Source organism: Sorex araneus, chromosome 2 (genome assembly GCF_027595985.1).
Source record: "Sorex araneus isolate mSorAra2 chromosome 2, mSorAra2.pri, whole genome shotgun sequence".
Classification (NCBI taxonomy): Eukaryota; Metazoa; Chordata; class Mammalia; order Eulipotyphla; family Soricidae; genus Sorex; species Sorex araneus.
Window position 1 is genome coordinate 246339728 of NC_073303.1, and position 15832 is coordinate 246355559.

The window sequence follows — 15832 nt, forward strand, 5'->3', positions numbered from 1 at the left end:
TTTTCTTAATTTTTTTTTGTGGAATTTTTTATTTTCACGTGGTTTGTCTTTCTATTTATTTATTTATTTATTTATTTATTTATTTATTTATTTATTTATTCTTTTTGGGTCATACCCGGCGATGCACAGGGGTTACTCCTGGCTCTGCACTCAGGAATTACTCCTGGCGGTGCTCAGGGGACCATATGGGATGCTGGGAATTGAACCCGAGTCGGCCGTGTACAAGGCAAACGCCCTACCCGCTGTGATATTGCTCCAGCCCCCAAAATTCCTTACATTTAATTTTTTTTTCTTTTTGGGTCACACCCGGCAATGCACAAGGGTTACTCCTGGCTTATGCACTCAGGAATTACTCCTGGCTTTGCCCAGGGGACCATATGGAATGGTGGGAATCGAACCCCCGTCGGCCGTGTGCAAGGCAAATGCCCTACCCGCTGTGCTATCACTCCAGCCCTCCTTTTTCTTAAACTTTAAAACTTTGATTCGTTTTGTATTTGGGCCACCACCAGGCGGTGCTCAGGGGATGCTAAGGAAGAGGCCGGGATCAAACCCAGGTCAGCCGTGTGCAAAGCAAGTGCCCTACCTGCTGTATTATCGCTCCGGCCCCTGGTTTTATTTTTTTAATTTACTTAGTTTTTTTTTGTGTTTTGTTTTTTTGGGTCACACCCGGCAATGCACAGGGGTCACTCCTGGCTCTGCACTCAGGAATTACTCCTGGCGTGCTTGGGGGACCCTATGGGATGCTGGGAATTGAACCCAGGTTGGCTGAGTGCAAGACAAAGGCCCTCCCCCCTGTGCTATCGCTCCAGCCCCATTTTTTTGTTGTTGTTGTTGCTTAGTATTTTGGTTTGGGGCCACATCTGTTGACGCTCAGGGCTTCCTCTTGGCTCTGTGCTCAGGGGTCATTCCCGGTGAGGCTTGGGGGACCCTCTGGGAAAACGGGGCTTGCACCCTCCCCGCTGTGCTATGTCTCCGGATCCCCGTGTCTGGTTTTAAAGACCCTTGGTGAGACCAGACAGCCAGAATCTGGGTGGGGACGGACTCACGGTTCATCCCCAAAGGCTGTGGGTTGAAGGACTGGAGCAAGCACAATGGGTAGGGGGTTTGCCCTGTGCCCCGCTGACCTGGGTTCAATCCCTGGCATCCTATATGGTCCCCCAAGCACCACCAGGAGTGATGCCTGAGCACAGAGCCAGGAGTGACCCCAGAGCATTGCTGGGTGTGGCCCAATAACTAAAAAAAAAAAAAAGAATGTGGAGTGAACGTGCCGTTTTTTGGAATCTGGCGACCCCCTGATAAACACAGACAACCAAGGGGGAGCGAGGCGAGGGGCCTGGGGGCTGGGGGTCAGGCCGGCCTGCTCTTCTCGCCAGCGTCAAGTTCATCAACAAGATCCAGTACGTGCACAGCCTGGAGGACCTGGAGCGGCTGATCCCCATGGAGCACGTGCAGATCCCGGACTGTGTGCTGCAGTGAGTGCCCCGCCCCGCGCCCCCTCGGCGGGCAGATGTCTGGGTCAGACAGACAGACAGAACAGAGCAGGGCTGGCCGAGCACCACCAGCTTCACTGGTGGTGACTCTTCACTGGACACCCAAGAAAGTTTATCGACACAAACCCAGTGGTTCACGGACCACCCGGGGCCAAACACATCTACTCTTTGGCCCAAACTGGGGATCCTTGGTAGAGGGACATGGGCTCCCCCAGCCCCCCAGTCTGTGAGCTTCTAATGATCGTCCCATGCAGATGAATTGACCAGCCCAAACTGTCTGCCGAGTCGTGTCTGTGGCACCAAACACCAGGAGAGACCAAGGAGGGAATTGCCCGGTCCGGGGTGGGCTGGAGACTAGTGAAGCAGATGCAGGGCCCTCCCCCACCACACACAAGCACACATGTGCGTGTGTGCACTTGCCCTGCATACACACATGGACAGACACATGTACAGGTGCATACTCATGCACACACACATGTACTTACATTCACATGCATCACAAGTGCATGCAGGTACATGCATATCTGCACACATGCATACCCAATACACACATGCACATGTGCATACACATCACATGCACATGACATGTACAGGGGCATATGTACACACATGCATATACATTGCACATACATGGGCACATATGCACACACATACACAGACATACATGTACAGGTGCATACACATGCATGTTACATCTACATGCATAACTTGTACACACATGTGCATAGACACATGTACAGGTGCATACATGCACACACAGACCACAGACACAGGTATAAATCCATGCATGCATGTGCACACATGCATGCACATATATCACATACATACATGTCACATGTACACACATGTTCACACACATGCACACACATCACACACATGCTACACACATATAATGCACATATATCACACACGCACACGTCACACGTGCACACACATGCACATACATCACACACGCACACATCATGCACACACACATGCACACACACATGCACTCACACCAGGTTGCTTCCCGGCCCGCAGCCCACAGCGAGTGACACGTCCCCCCTCCTGAGTGGGGAGCTGGAGGGCGGCTCTGGCTCAGCAGCGTTGTCTCTTGCAGGTTCGACGAGGAGAGACTGAGAGCCCGGAGGGAGAGGTGAGCGTCCAGCCTCGATGGGGCACTCGGGGGCTCGTGTCCCTGCCCCTCACTCCCGCTCTGCTCCTGAGGGCTTGCGTCGGACCCGGGGCCCCCCTCTCGGCTCCCCACGAGAGAGGGGGTCTCAGGAAAGACAGGAGCCGTGCAGCGGCTCCCTGAGGGTCCTGGCAGAAATGACGGAGTCATATGTGTCCTTCGAGGGGGCCAGGCGAGCCCGAGCACCCTTCATCCGGACACTCCCCCGTCTGACCCAGACATTCTTCCCTTGCTGGCGGCACAGGCCTGAGAGCACTGTGGCTCAGAGACCCTCGGGACAAGCCCTCCACCAGCCCCTCTTCCCTCGCCCTTTCCCCTTCAGAGCAGGGGGGAGCGTGGCTGAGTCTAGGAGACTCAGAGAGGGCGTCCACTTGCCCAAGCTCACACAGCGCACCCAGGAAAGACTTGGGACTTCCCACGGGTAAAAAGTGTTGGCACCCTCGCCTGGTGCCCGGCTGGCCTGGGTGGACTTGGTGGTCAGTCAGGGCCCAGGTCCAGCAGGTGACCCACATTGGCTAAGGGGCTTCCTCTCACCCCAGAGAACCGGGCTCTGGAAGGAGGAGGGGAGCCCTGCCTCTGTTTTTCTCCCCCTCCTTGCCCCTTTTTTGCTTTATTTTCTCCTGGCTGTGTTTTGGGGCCCCGGCTGGCGATGCTCAGGGGTTACTTCTGGCTCTGCACCCAGGGATCACTCTAGGTGGTGCTCAGGGGACGCTGTGGGTGCTGGGGATTGAACTTGTGTTGACCACATGCAAGGCAGATGCCCTCCCCACTGTACTGTTGCTCTGTCCCCTCGACAGACCTGTCTGTCATTCTCATTGGCTTCGAGGAGGGGACCAGGCACATCTAGAACTTTTGTTTTCCTTTGGCCTTTTTTTTCCTTCTTTTTGGGTCACACCTGGCAATGCACAGGGGTTACTCCTGGCTCTGCACTCAGGAATTACCCCTGGTGGTGCTCAGGGGACCCTATGGGAGTCTGGGAATCGAACCTAGGTTGGACGTGTGCAAGGCAAAAGCCCTACCCGCTGTGCTATCGCTCCATTCCCATTTCCTTTGGCTTTTTGCATCAGGGGCTACTCAGGAATTACTCCTGGCAGTGCTCGGGCGGCCTCCGGGGGATGCCGGGTATCCGAACCTGGGTTGGTCCGAGGCAGATGCCCTACCTGCTGTACTGTCGCTCCAGCCTCTGGCCCTGACTTTTTTTTTTTCAGCCTACAGTTACTCTCATTCTCTTTCCTCTCAGAAATCCCAACAGTAATTTTTTCCTGGAAGCTGTGCTGTATTATTTCTGTTCCTTTTTCTGTTCTTTGTGGATGGACCTTAAACTTCTGTATGATCTTCTGAGAGTGTTACTTGATTCCTCATGGCTGCCCTGTAGGCCCCCTCCCCCCTTCCCCTTCCCCCCCTACCCCGGGGGACCTGGATGGGTTTTCCCATTTCTTTTTTTTTTTTTTTCTTTTTATTTTGGGTCACACCCGGTGATGCACAGCGGTTACTCCTGGTTCTACACTCAGGAATTACTCCTGGCGGTGCTCAGGGGACCATATGGGATGCTGGGAATCGAACCTGGGTTGGGCGCGTGCAAGGCAAACGCCCTCCCTGCTGTGCTATCGCTCCAGCCCCGGGTTTTCCCATTTCTACACTCCCCTCTCTCTCCTTCACCCGCTTCTGTTCTGAATCCTCGTCTTTCCAGTGGCCCCTGCCTCATTGTTCTATTTTTCTTTTCTTTCGCTTTTGTTTTTTTGGTCTACTACCCGGTGGGTGGTGCTCCGGGGCCGACTCCTGGCTCTGTGCTCAGAAATCACTCCTGGCTGGGCTTGGGGAACCGTCTGGGGTGCCGGGGATGGAACTGGGGTCGGCCTCGGGCAGGGCCAGCACCCTCCCCGCTGTGGCCATCTTTCTGTCCTCTCATTGCCGGTCCCCTCCTTGTCCACAGCGCACGGCCCCCGCCGGATTTCATCCCGCCCCGGCTTCTCGAGAGACCAGAGCCAGCGGCGGTGGCAGCAGAAGATGATGACGGGTGAGTTCCTGGGTCCGAGTCCCTCCCGGCTGAGAGTGAGCAAGGGGCCGAGGCCAGGTGGTGGCTAAGGGCCGGCGAAGACCTGGCATAAGCCCTCGGGTGGCAACAGCTTCTGTGTACCCCGGATTGACCCTGGCGGACCCAGACGTGGTGGCCTCCGTCCCGGAGAAGAAGAAAGGGGGACCTGGTGACCTGGCAGTAGCTGTTGTAGCTCTCCCCCGAGACGGACGGGCAGGGCCTTTGCTGGTGGGGGCTGTGGGGGGCTGACCAGCACCTCAGGCCCGCGCTCTCCCACGGAGCCTTCAGTTGTAGGAATAATTGTGCACACACTTTGTAGTGCTTACACACCCCTGGCTGCTGGAGTGGGGGGGGCCCAGATTTTGCTTGTGACTCTGGATCTCAGAGACAGCGGCGTCGCTAGGCTCAAACAGTGCGCTCGGCACATAGAGCAACCCCGGAGAATCGAACTCATGACCGTATGTTTACCAGGCAGATGCCCTAAATCACTGCATTGTTTCTCTCTAGGCCAAACTTGATCATACCTATACAGTTGGCATTTGGACATCTTTCCAGCCTGGAGCCTAGAAGCAAATTTATTTCACAGTATTCTAGGGGCTGGAGCGATATAGCACAGAGGGTAGGGCGTTTGCCTGGCACGCGGCCGACCCAGGTTCGATTCCCAGCATCTCATATGGTCCCCCGAGCACCGCCAGGAGTAATTTCTGAGTGCATGAGCCAGGAGTAACCCCTGTGCATCGCCGGGTGTGACCCAAAAACAAAAAACAAAAACACAGTATTCTATTGTCTTAGCACTGCAAATGCAATGGAGGATGAATGACTAAAATTGTTTCAGGATTTCTGATGTTGTACACTAATACGACTATTTGAGAAATATTGTTGAATATTATTTCACATAATATTAGCCCGGCAAGCTACCGAGAGTATCCCACCCGTGTGGAAGAGCCTGGCAAGCTCCCCGTGGCGTATTCGATATGCCAAATACAGTAACAAATAACAGGTCTCATTCCCCTGACCCTGAAAAGAGCCTCCAATGGTTGGGAAAAAAGAGTAAGGAGAGGCTGCTAAAATCTCAGGGCTGGAGGAGTAATTCCTGAGTGTAAAGCCCAAAGTAACCCCCGTACGTCGCCAGGTGTGACCCCAAAAAGCAAAAAAAAAAAACCCACATAAAAAAACCAAACTTGGGGCTGAGTGATAGCACAACGGGTAGGGTGTTTGCCTTGCATGCAGACGACCCGGGTTTGATTCCCAGCATCCCATAGGGTCCCCTGAGCACCGCCAGGAGTAATTTCTGAGTGCAGAGCCAGGAGTAACCCCTGAGCATCGCCGGTGTGACCCAAAAAGCAAAAAAAAAAAAAAAAACCCAAAAAACTCAGGGTTGGGATGAATGGAGACATTACTGGCATCCGCTTGAATAAATTGATGAACAATGGGATGACAGTGATACAGTAATACAGTGATATTTCTCTAATGCCTGGGCTATCCTGTGTCACCAGAGGCAAAAGTAGGACACGCATGGATCATAACTTCACATGCCTGGCATTTTGTTTGTTTAAGAAATTTTCATTGATGGGGCCGAGGTGATAGTCCGGCGGGGAGGGCGTTTGCTTTGCACGTGGCCGACCCGGGTTTGATCCTGGCATCCCATTGGGTTCCCTGAGCACTGCCAGGAGTAATTCCTGAGTGCAGAGCCAGGAGTAACCCCTGTGTATCACGGGTGTGACGAAAATAGCCCCCCTAAAATTTTTATTTTCCTTGAATTTATCTGTATAGACACACATACACACACGTTTCAATTGAATCACCGTGAGCTGCAGTTGCAAAGTTGTTCATGATTGAGGTTGTCGTACAATATCTCAACACTTGTTCCTTCACCAGTGTCCATTCCTACCACCAGTGACCCTAGCTCCCCTCCGAGCTCCCCCCGCCCATAGTCTTCCTCTGTGGCTATGACAGACACTTTGTCTGTCTCTCCTTTAGACGTTATAGTTTGCAGTATAGATACGGTCAGGTTATCAGGTTTATCTTCTCCTGAGTGGTCATTTCTGACTCTTAGGGTCACAGTGGTCCCTCCTGGCTCTCGTTTCTACTGTCCTGGGATATTAGTCTCATGCTACATTTTTTATAATGTCCTGCAAATTTCACGGCCGACCCGAGTTCGATTCCTCCGCCCCTCTCGGAGAGCCTGGCAAGGTGAGAGTATCTCACCTGCACGGCAGAGCCTGGCAAGCTCCCCGTGGCGTATTTGAAATGCCAAAAACAGTAACATCAACTCTCAAGATGGAGACGTTACTGGTGCCCGCTCGAGCAAATCGATGAGCAACGGGAAGACAGTGACAGTGACAGTATTTCTCTGCCTGACATTTTAATCTACACACAGGGACGCTTAGCAGTGGCAGCTCAGGGCCGTTAGCTTTGGGCTCGGGGGTGGGGTCCCTGTAGGATGCTGGGAATCAAATCCAGGCTGGCCTTGTGCAAGACCAAGGCCCTGAGCTGTCACTGGGCTCCCCGTCCCCAGCAGGTGCTGTATCAGGGGACAGAGCTAGAGGTCACCGTGTCGTCTCTTAAACGCCCTCATGTCCCCCATGTCACATGCAGAGTGTCTGGTGCCAGGAAAGCCAGACCAGGGATGCTCCAAGTACCGATTTTTATCCACTTTTTATGACACAGAGGGGAAGTTCTCATCAGATCTAAATGGACCAGCCTTTCTGGAAGAGAGGCGTCCCTGTGTCCTGGGCTGGCTTCAACGGTGGTTCTAGAACATTCCTTTGCCCCTGAAGGACTTCTGGTATCTTTAAAGCAGCCGCCCCCTGGGGGCTGGAGCGATAGTACAGAGGGTAGTAGGGCATCTGCCTTGCACGCGGCTGAACTGAGTTTGATTCCCGGCATCCCATATGGTCCCCTGAGCACCGCCAGGGGTAATTCCTGAATGCAGAGCGAGGAGTAACTCTTGTGCACTGCCAGGTGTGACCCAAAAAGCCAAAAAAAAAAAAAAAGCAGCCGCCCCTGCCCTGCCCTTCTGCCTGGTCTTGTGTGTGTGTGTGTGTGTGTGTGTGTGTGTGTGTGTGTGTGTGTGTGTGTGTTTTGGGCCACATCCGGCGGTGCTCAGGGCTGACTCCTGACTCCTGGCTCTGCACTCAGGGATCACTCCTGGCAGGGCTTGGGACCTTAGGGGCTGCCAGGGATCAGCTGGGTGAATGGCCAGCGATTTCCTGGCTGTGCTGTCACTCTGGCCCCACCAGATGGCATTTTCTGTCAGCCACGGATTGAGCCAGGACAAGAAGCTTCTGGCCAGTGTCCATTAGGGAGCTCCCTCCCCATGGCCCCGCCCCAAGCCGGGCGTCCCATTGCTTTCCTAGACACCAAGGCAGTTTATCATCATCATCATCATCATCATCATCATCATCATCATCATCATCATCATTTTGTATTTTGAGCCACACCTAGCAATGTACAGTGGTCACTCCTGGCTCTGCACTCAGGAATTACTCCTGGCGGCACTCCGGGGACCCTGTGGGATGCTGGGAATCGAACCTGGGTCGGCTGTGTGCAAGGCAGACGCCCTACCTGCTGTGCTATCGCTCCAGCCCAGAAGTGATTTTTTTTTCTTTTTTTGGGTTTTTGGGTCACACCCAGGATGCACAGGGGTTACTCCTGGCTCATGCGCTCAGCAATTACTCCTGGCGGTGGTCGGGGGACCCTACGGGATGCTGGGAGTCGAACCCGGGCCGGCCGCCTGCAAGGCAGACGCCCTCCCCGCTGTGCTCTCGCTGCAGCCCCCAAGACCGTTGCAGCCCCCGCTAGGTTCCCGGGGCTCACGCCTGGATTCTTCCCTCCTCTCCAGGTCCGCGCCCGCCACCGAAGAGGCGGAGACGAGGTGGGTGTGCGGAGCGGAGCGAGCCTGGCGGCCTTCCTGCCCTCCCGTCCTGGCGTCTGCCCCACAGCAGGAGCCCGATGGTTCGTGGCTTTGCGGGTGGGCGGCGGGTGTCGGGCCGAGTGGACGCAGCGGCTGCTGGCGGGGCCTCCGTGGGGGTGGCGTCCTGCATGAGCCCAGCAGGGGGTGGAGGGGGCGTCAGAAGGTCCCAGAGCCAACCCCCGCCTCCCCCAGCCCCCAGACACCTGGATGTCAGATTCAGCATTAAGGGGGCCCAGCTGCCCAGGCCCACCCCGGGGAAAAGCCACGCCCACACGTCCACACGCTACCCTGGGGCCAGGCTTTGGCCGGGAGGGGCGGGTGGGAACGCGCAGTGGGGAAGGCTGCGAGCTTGGGGCCGGGTGTTCTCCTGCCCACACAGTCCTGATCCCGGCATGCCCGGTGTCCCCGTGCTCACCAGGGCCCTGGGTGATGGGCACCTCTCGGGGAATCAGCCGCACGGGCATGGGGGCACCCACGTGGTTGGTCATCACCCCGCACATCTCCAGGATTTGGGGTGACAGTCCACGCATCCCACCCCGCCCCTGCACCCATCCTGTTGTTAGCTTGGACCACTTGCTGTGACCACCTCCTAAAAATAGACCCCCACCAGGAGCTCACCCCAGGGGGTCAGAGGGGACAGCTCTCACCTACAGGCGTCCCCATCTGTGCACAGCCTTTCCTGCCAGCCCAGCTGTGGTTCAGGACACACCAGCGGATAAACTGGAAAAAAAAACCCAAAAAAACCCAAAAAACAAAAACCAGGGGCTGGAGCAATAGCACAGCGGGTAGGGTGTTTGCCTTGCAAGCGGCCGACCCGGGTTTGATTCCCAGCATCCCATAGGGTCCCCTGAGCACCGCCAGGGGTAATTCCTGAGTGCAGAGCCAGGAGTAACCCCTGTGCATCGCTGGGTGTGACCCAAAAAGAAATACAGAAACAAACAAAAACCAGTCTTCCCGTGGGCTGCTGAGATGGGACAGCGGGGAGGGCGCTGGCCTTGCACGCACCTGACCCGGCTCAATCCGCCGCATTCCTCCTGGTCTCCCGAACTCTGCTGCACTCTGAGTGCAGAGCCAGGAGTAACCCTGAGCATCCCTGGGTGTGTAAGGAAAAAGTCATCTTTGGTGTACCACTCCCCGCCTACCCCCGCCCCCACCAGATCCTAAAGACAGTCCAGCTCTCCAGTACAGTTTGTCTGTGGGCTACACCCAGCGGTGCTCAGGGGTTACTCCTGGTAGTGCTCTGGGGACCCTGTGGGATGCCAGGGATCGAACCAGGGTCGGCTACGAGCACGGCAAGTGCCCTCCCCACTGTGCCATCACTCTGGCCCTTCTGCATGAAGCTCTGAAATGACCCCACCACCCCCTCTAAAAAAAAACCCCAAAAACAGAACCGATCTCAACTCAGACCCTCTGGAGATGAGCTTATATCCAAAGGGAACCATCCACCTAGAGTGCCAAGCAGAGGGGCTGGAGTGACAGCCCAGCGGGGAAGGCGTTTGCCTTGCATGCGGTCGACCCGGGTTCGATCCCTGGTGTCCCTAGTGTCCCCCAAGCACTGCCAGGAGTAATTCCTGAGTGCAGAGCCAGGAGTAACCTCTGAGCATAGCTGGGTGTGACCCAAAAAGAAAAAAAAAGTGCAAAGCACAAATATGGCAAACAATGTAATCAGGACCCTCCTGAGAATCTCCTGTGAAGGAGATGAACTATACATGCAGTGTAACCTAAGATACAGAAGACAGCGTGTGGAGGCATGGGAGGGTGGGTGATGGATGGATAGATGGCTGGCTGACTGGTGGGTGGATAGAGGAATGGATGGATAATGGGTGGATGGGGAGGTGGGTGGATGGGGAAATGATTGATGGGTGTACACAGGTGAGTGGATGGCGGGTGGCTAGAAGGCTGGATGGGTGGGGGATGGGTGAATGGATAGGAGGGGCAGGTGGTGGGCGGTGGGTGGATGATAGTGGTTGGATGGTTAGGTGGGGCTTTGAACTCCTCTCCCAGCTGTGTGAGACCACATCTTGTAAAGTCTCTGCCGAGATTCCAAGGGACCTCAGAACCACACCGGAACCGGGGGCAGCCTTAAAAAGCACAGGGACCCTTCTCGTGCCTTCTCGGTACACTGCCTCCCCAGAGAGTCAAGCTAGATTATCCAAGAGTCCCCACGGGTCGGGACTCGGGTTGCCCACCTCGGAAACCTCTAAACCACGCGTCCTGCATTTTTTCCCTCCTCAGCATGTCCTAAGGTGACGGGAGAACAGAAAACGGGAGAGAAGATTCCAGACGCCGAGAAACCTCTTGTCAGATACCCGCTGGCTCCAGATCTCATTCCTGCCTCGTCCCGGTCATCAGGGGGCCCTGTACCCTCTGTCCATCTCTGAAACCCGCATCCTTTTCTTTTTAAGCTGCTCGAAAATGGGGTTTCAAATGGCAGCGGTAGAACATTCCGGAAAGGGGCTGGACTCCCAGCCCGGCACCATCCTCGGGCCTCAGAGGGCACCTGGCTGAGAAGAGCGAGCGGCCAGAGTGGGCCTCTGTCGTTGGAGACCCCTGCCCAGCACCTGCCTCCTGCCCCCTCTCCCCCACGCCCCCCCCCCCAGAATCTGAGGTCTCCACCTCCACCTCGTAAGCTCCCACTTGGTGACCCGCCTCTTCCCTGCGGCCTGACGTGGCTCAGAGTCAGCTTCCCGGGGGAGGCTCTGGATCTGTCCTTGGTGCCTTTGCCCCCAGAATGGTGCCCTGGGCATCTGGCGAGGATGCCCACCCCCCCACCCCCGTCTCCCACCCCGCACCCCCTCCCCACACTCACTCTCTCTGGGATTGTCGGGGTCCCTAGCACAAGGCACGGTCACTGCTTGTCCACCTCGGCGACCGGCTCCAAAACCAGCGCCCACCCCTTGTCAAAAGAGACTGTTCTCCGGGCCGACACCGGCCCAGGCCCCTCCTCTCCAAACCTGTCCGTGTCCCAGACATCAGCTGCCTGGACGCCACCCTGGTGCCCTCGTGGCGGTGGTGGAGACAGAGAGACGAACTTGTCCCGGAGAGCTGGCCCTGAAGAGGGACGGATCGGCCAAATCTGGGCTATCCAATCTCCGAGCGTTTTTCGTGTTTGGTTTGGCCTTTTGGGTCACACCCGGCAATCCTCAGGGGTTCCTCCTGCCTCTGTACTCAAGAATCACTCCTGGCAGTGCTCGGGGCGGGGTGTGTGTGTGGGGAAACCCGAGGGAATGCCGGGGATCGAACCCAGGTCGGCCGGGTGCAAGGCAAATGCCCTACTTGCTGTCCTATTGCTCCTCCCCCTCTCCTCCCCCACCACACGTAGTTTTGACAGTCGTTCAGGTGAAGGAATGCCCGGGGCTTGTTGGAACTCTGCAGCCGGCCCCTTTCGAAGGAGGCAAGGACGGACTTGGCCGGCGAAGCCACCCTTCCTGGCGAGACCAGACTCTCCCAGACGCGCCCCTGACTGGAGGCTTGGCAGGAGAAGGCAGCGAGCCTGCCGGGAACGGCCCACTGCCCAGTGTGTGGCTCCTGCCCAAAGGCGCCGTCTCTGGGTTCCCAGCCAGCGCCGCTGACGCCCAACCAGTGACCTCAGGGTGGCGACCTCGAGGTCCTGGACAGCAGTGGACTTGGCAGATGTTTCTCAGACTTCGAAGGGGGCCATGAATGGGGTGTGTCAGGCCTTACCTGCTGGCCCGGAGTACCCAGTGACCTTCAGTACCCAGAAGGGTACTTCCAGCCTTGCTGGGGTGGGGGCCAGTCGTGCCCACCTGGTCTGGGTTTCTGGGTGGGTGCAGCCACTGTCTTCCGGTCCCCCACGCTGCGGCCCCCGTCAGGAAGCAGGGGCCTCGGGGAGGGGGCTGGCGGCTGCACTTAACGTCTCTGCTGGTTCCCGAGTGTGAGCTCGGGGCCAGCGTCTGGGAGGTGTCAGCCCTGGGCTGGGAGGTAGCAGGGCCCAGTGGGCGGCTTGTTCTGTCGCCCCCCCCCCCCCAATCTCCCATCCCTCAAGTCCCCTTCCGTTCCCGGTTCCCTCAGCCCTGCGGACTCCTCCCGTCCCCACAAAATGCAGTAAGTCCTGGGCGGCTGGAACTTCGGGAGGGGGTGGGAAGGCAGTTCCCCCCACTCCAGTAGCCTGGTCCGGGGAGCCCCCGAGATTCCAGCCTGGACTCTGGTCTCCACATCCTAACCTGCCCGCCCGGGCCACGACATCACAGTGGAACCAGAGGCCCCCTCGCCCCCCACAGCAGCCTCTGCAATAAACGGACCTCGGGAGCGGCCGTGTCCACGGCTGTGGCACGGCTTGGGCCAAGTGCCGCTGTGTCCAGGCGGGCTGGGCCACAGCCGCTGTCAAGCATCTTTTTGAGACCCTCATACAAGTCCTGCCTCCAGCCGCCCGGAATTGGGTTCTTGACATGAAGTCAACCAAGAGCCCCGGGGCCCAGGTCTCTGGGTGCCGCCCCTCTGGGCCGCTTTCTAAGCCCACCACGAGGCGGGAGGCCCAGCTGGGTGGGAGTGGAAGTTTGGGGCGAGGTGCGAGGTGTGGCGGGCCAGGGCCTTGGCCGGCGGGAGTGTGTGTGGCGGGGGGCCTCGCTCTGGGTGGGCTCTGAACCCCTCGAAGGGGTCCCCTGGAGGCAGTGAGCGGCTCCTTCCGGTCAGGGGATGTGTGATGTGGAGGCGTCCCTTTCGTGGGCTGGGTGGGGGGTGGATTTTTATGGGAAATAAACCTCCTTGGGAATGGACTCGCGTCGTGTTGTGCCTGTGTCCAGCGCCCCAGGCTGGCCCGGGGCAGGGCTTGGGTGCATTTTAGCGCTGGGAGGGGGTGCAGCTCCAGACCTGGCAGCCAGTGCTTGGCTTTCCTCTTGCCTGCAGAGTGGGGGGCAGCCTGGCTGTTCCCGGGGCCCCCCCACAATGGGTTTCTCCCCTGTTCTACATCCTGCCTGGAGCCGATTCTCTCCGGAAATTTGGTAGCTGTTATGTTCACATAATTATTTTTTTCTTTTTTTGGGTCACACCCGGTGATGCACAGGGGTTCCTCCTGGCTCATGCACTCAGGAATTACTCCTGGCTGTGCTCATGGGACCATATGGGATGCTGGGAATTGAACCCGGGTCAGCCACGTGCAAGGTAAACGCCCTCCCCGCTGTGTTATCGCTCCAGCCCCATGATCACATAATTATTCACATTATTCATATAATCCAAGTAGCAACCAGAAGTGACATTGTATAATAGAATAATTGTGTGTGACATAGTAATTATAGATAGCTGTTGACTCGCATGTATTACATGTGATGATTACAAAATGCATCTCACATAATCATACTTTATATAGGTCATAAAAATTGCTAAGGATAGCACTGTAGCACTGTTATCCCGTTGCTCATCGATTTGCTCGAGCGGGCACCAGTAACGTCTCCATTGTGAGACTTGTTACTGTTCTTGGCATATTGAATACGCCACGGGGAGCTTGCCAGGCTCTGCTTTGCGGGTGGGATACTCTCGGTAGATGAAAGCATAATATACATGGCAGGATTCCCATTTACAATTCCATGTGATTACTGATATATTTCATGGGTATGTCATTTATATAATTCTAGATATAAACATGATATGAACATTATATAAATATATACTTACAGATATATACATTATATAATAACTATATTATATGTTATATAATTATAGGACTGGAGTTATAGCACAGTGGGTAGGACATTTGCCTTGCACATGCCGACCCGGGTTCAATTCCTCTGTCTCAGAGAGCCCGGCAAGCTACCGAGAGTATCCCACCCGCACAGCAGAGCCTGCTTGCAAGCTACCCATGGCGTATTCGATCTGCCAAAAACAGTAACAACAAGTCTCACAATGGAGACGTTACTGGTGCCCGCTCGAGCAAATCAATGAACAATGGATGACAGAGCTACAGTGCTACATATAATTATTGAGTATAAATTTCAGATTACTACAATAATCACATAGATTATAACATTCTGTCATGTTTTTTTTTATCGTTCATTATCTTCATAGTCTTTTGTTTTCTTAGAAAAATCCAAAGAAAAAGCTATTTCCACACTCACAGCAACACTTTTGAGCCAGATTTGTTAGTATGGGAACAACAGCAAAATCGCAGGCAAAAACAGCGATTCCTGCTTTATTATGATTATTAATGATCATTTTTATTGTTGGGCTACAACCGGTGACACTCAGAGCTTACTCCTGGCTCTGTACTCAGGAATGACTCTAGGTGGTGCGTGGGAGGGGCGCGCGGGGGACCCTACAGGGTGCTGGTAATAAAACCTGTGTCGGGTGCATGCAAGGCACGACCCGCCCTCCTCCTTCACTGTCTCACCCCCATGCACCATTTGCTGAGTCGGTGGCCCCAGCAACTTTATAGGTGTAGAGGGATATCACATCATAATCACAGGAGCCCTTTGGGGGGTGGGCTGGGTGGCTTTGGCTTTCTGAACAACAGCCCTGGATTGTGGTAGCTTCAGCCAGGAGGAAGCCAGCGTGTCGGAAAGTTAGCGAAGACTTGCACTCCACAATGCTCGCTCTCTGATCCCTAATTTCTCTGTAGACCCGGAAGGAAGAATTCCAAGGACCAGGGGCTGGGCCGAGACGCGCACTGCTGGGGTCCGTGAGGATCCAGTGCCCCTTGGGGAGCCCTCTTGCCGCATCTGGGTCCTGGTTCTCCTGCTGGAACTGCCCCCTGTGATGTGGAGACACACATCGTGTGTGTGTGTGTGTGTGTGTGTGTGTGTGTGACAGCGTCTGTGGTCTGGCCTGGCACGTGCACAATTACCACACCAAGGGCAGCTGGAGGTGGGGGAGGGTTTCTCAGCACTGACCCACTTGGGGGGTTTCTCAGCAGAAACCAGACAGTCTCCCCAGTGAACTGGGTTCTGGTGCGTTTCTCGAAGTCAACACAGACCCCACAGCTAAGGGTTCAGTCCCACAGGCCCACCCCCCCCCCCCCATTAGATGCAGTCATGAGTAGTGGAGACTCTGGTCACTCAACCTCGCTTCTGTCTTGTGGGACTTCTCTTCCCCTCCCCTCCCTGCCCCTCCCCTCCGTTTCCTTCCCCACTCTCCCTGCAGTCTCCATTCCTCTCCCCTTTCCTTTCACCTTCCTTCTTTTATGGGGGGGTTGGGGGACCACACAGGTCTTACTACTGACTGTGTTCAGGCGATCCCTCCTGGTGGGCTCGAGGGATGCTGTGGGATCA

At 55.8% G+C, this 15832-nt stretch overlaps 1 protein-coding gene across 1 annotated transcript in view; it reads left to right on the plus strand.

Moving 5' to 3' along the window:
* The window catches only part of ATCAY (ATCAY kinesin light chain interacting caytaxin), a 33103-nt gene extending 19755 nt beyond the window's left edge, over window positions 1-13348 (plus strand). Inside the window, exons 9-13 of the mRNA XM_055128682.1 lie at window positions 1374-1472; window positions 2590-2625; window positions 4595-4678; window positions 8541-8653; window positions 10848-13348. Of these exons, the coding sequence (XP_054984657.1) occupies window positions 1374-1472; window positions 2590-2625; window positions 4595-4678; window positions 8541-8653; window positions 10848-10993 (478 nt within the window). The 3' untranslated portion in view covers window positions 10994-13348. The remainder of the gene's footprint in view (window positions 1-1373; window positions 1473-2589; window positions 2626-4594; window positions 4679-8540; window positions 8654-10847) is intronic.
* Window positions 13349-15832: the final 2484 nt, after the last annotated feature.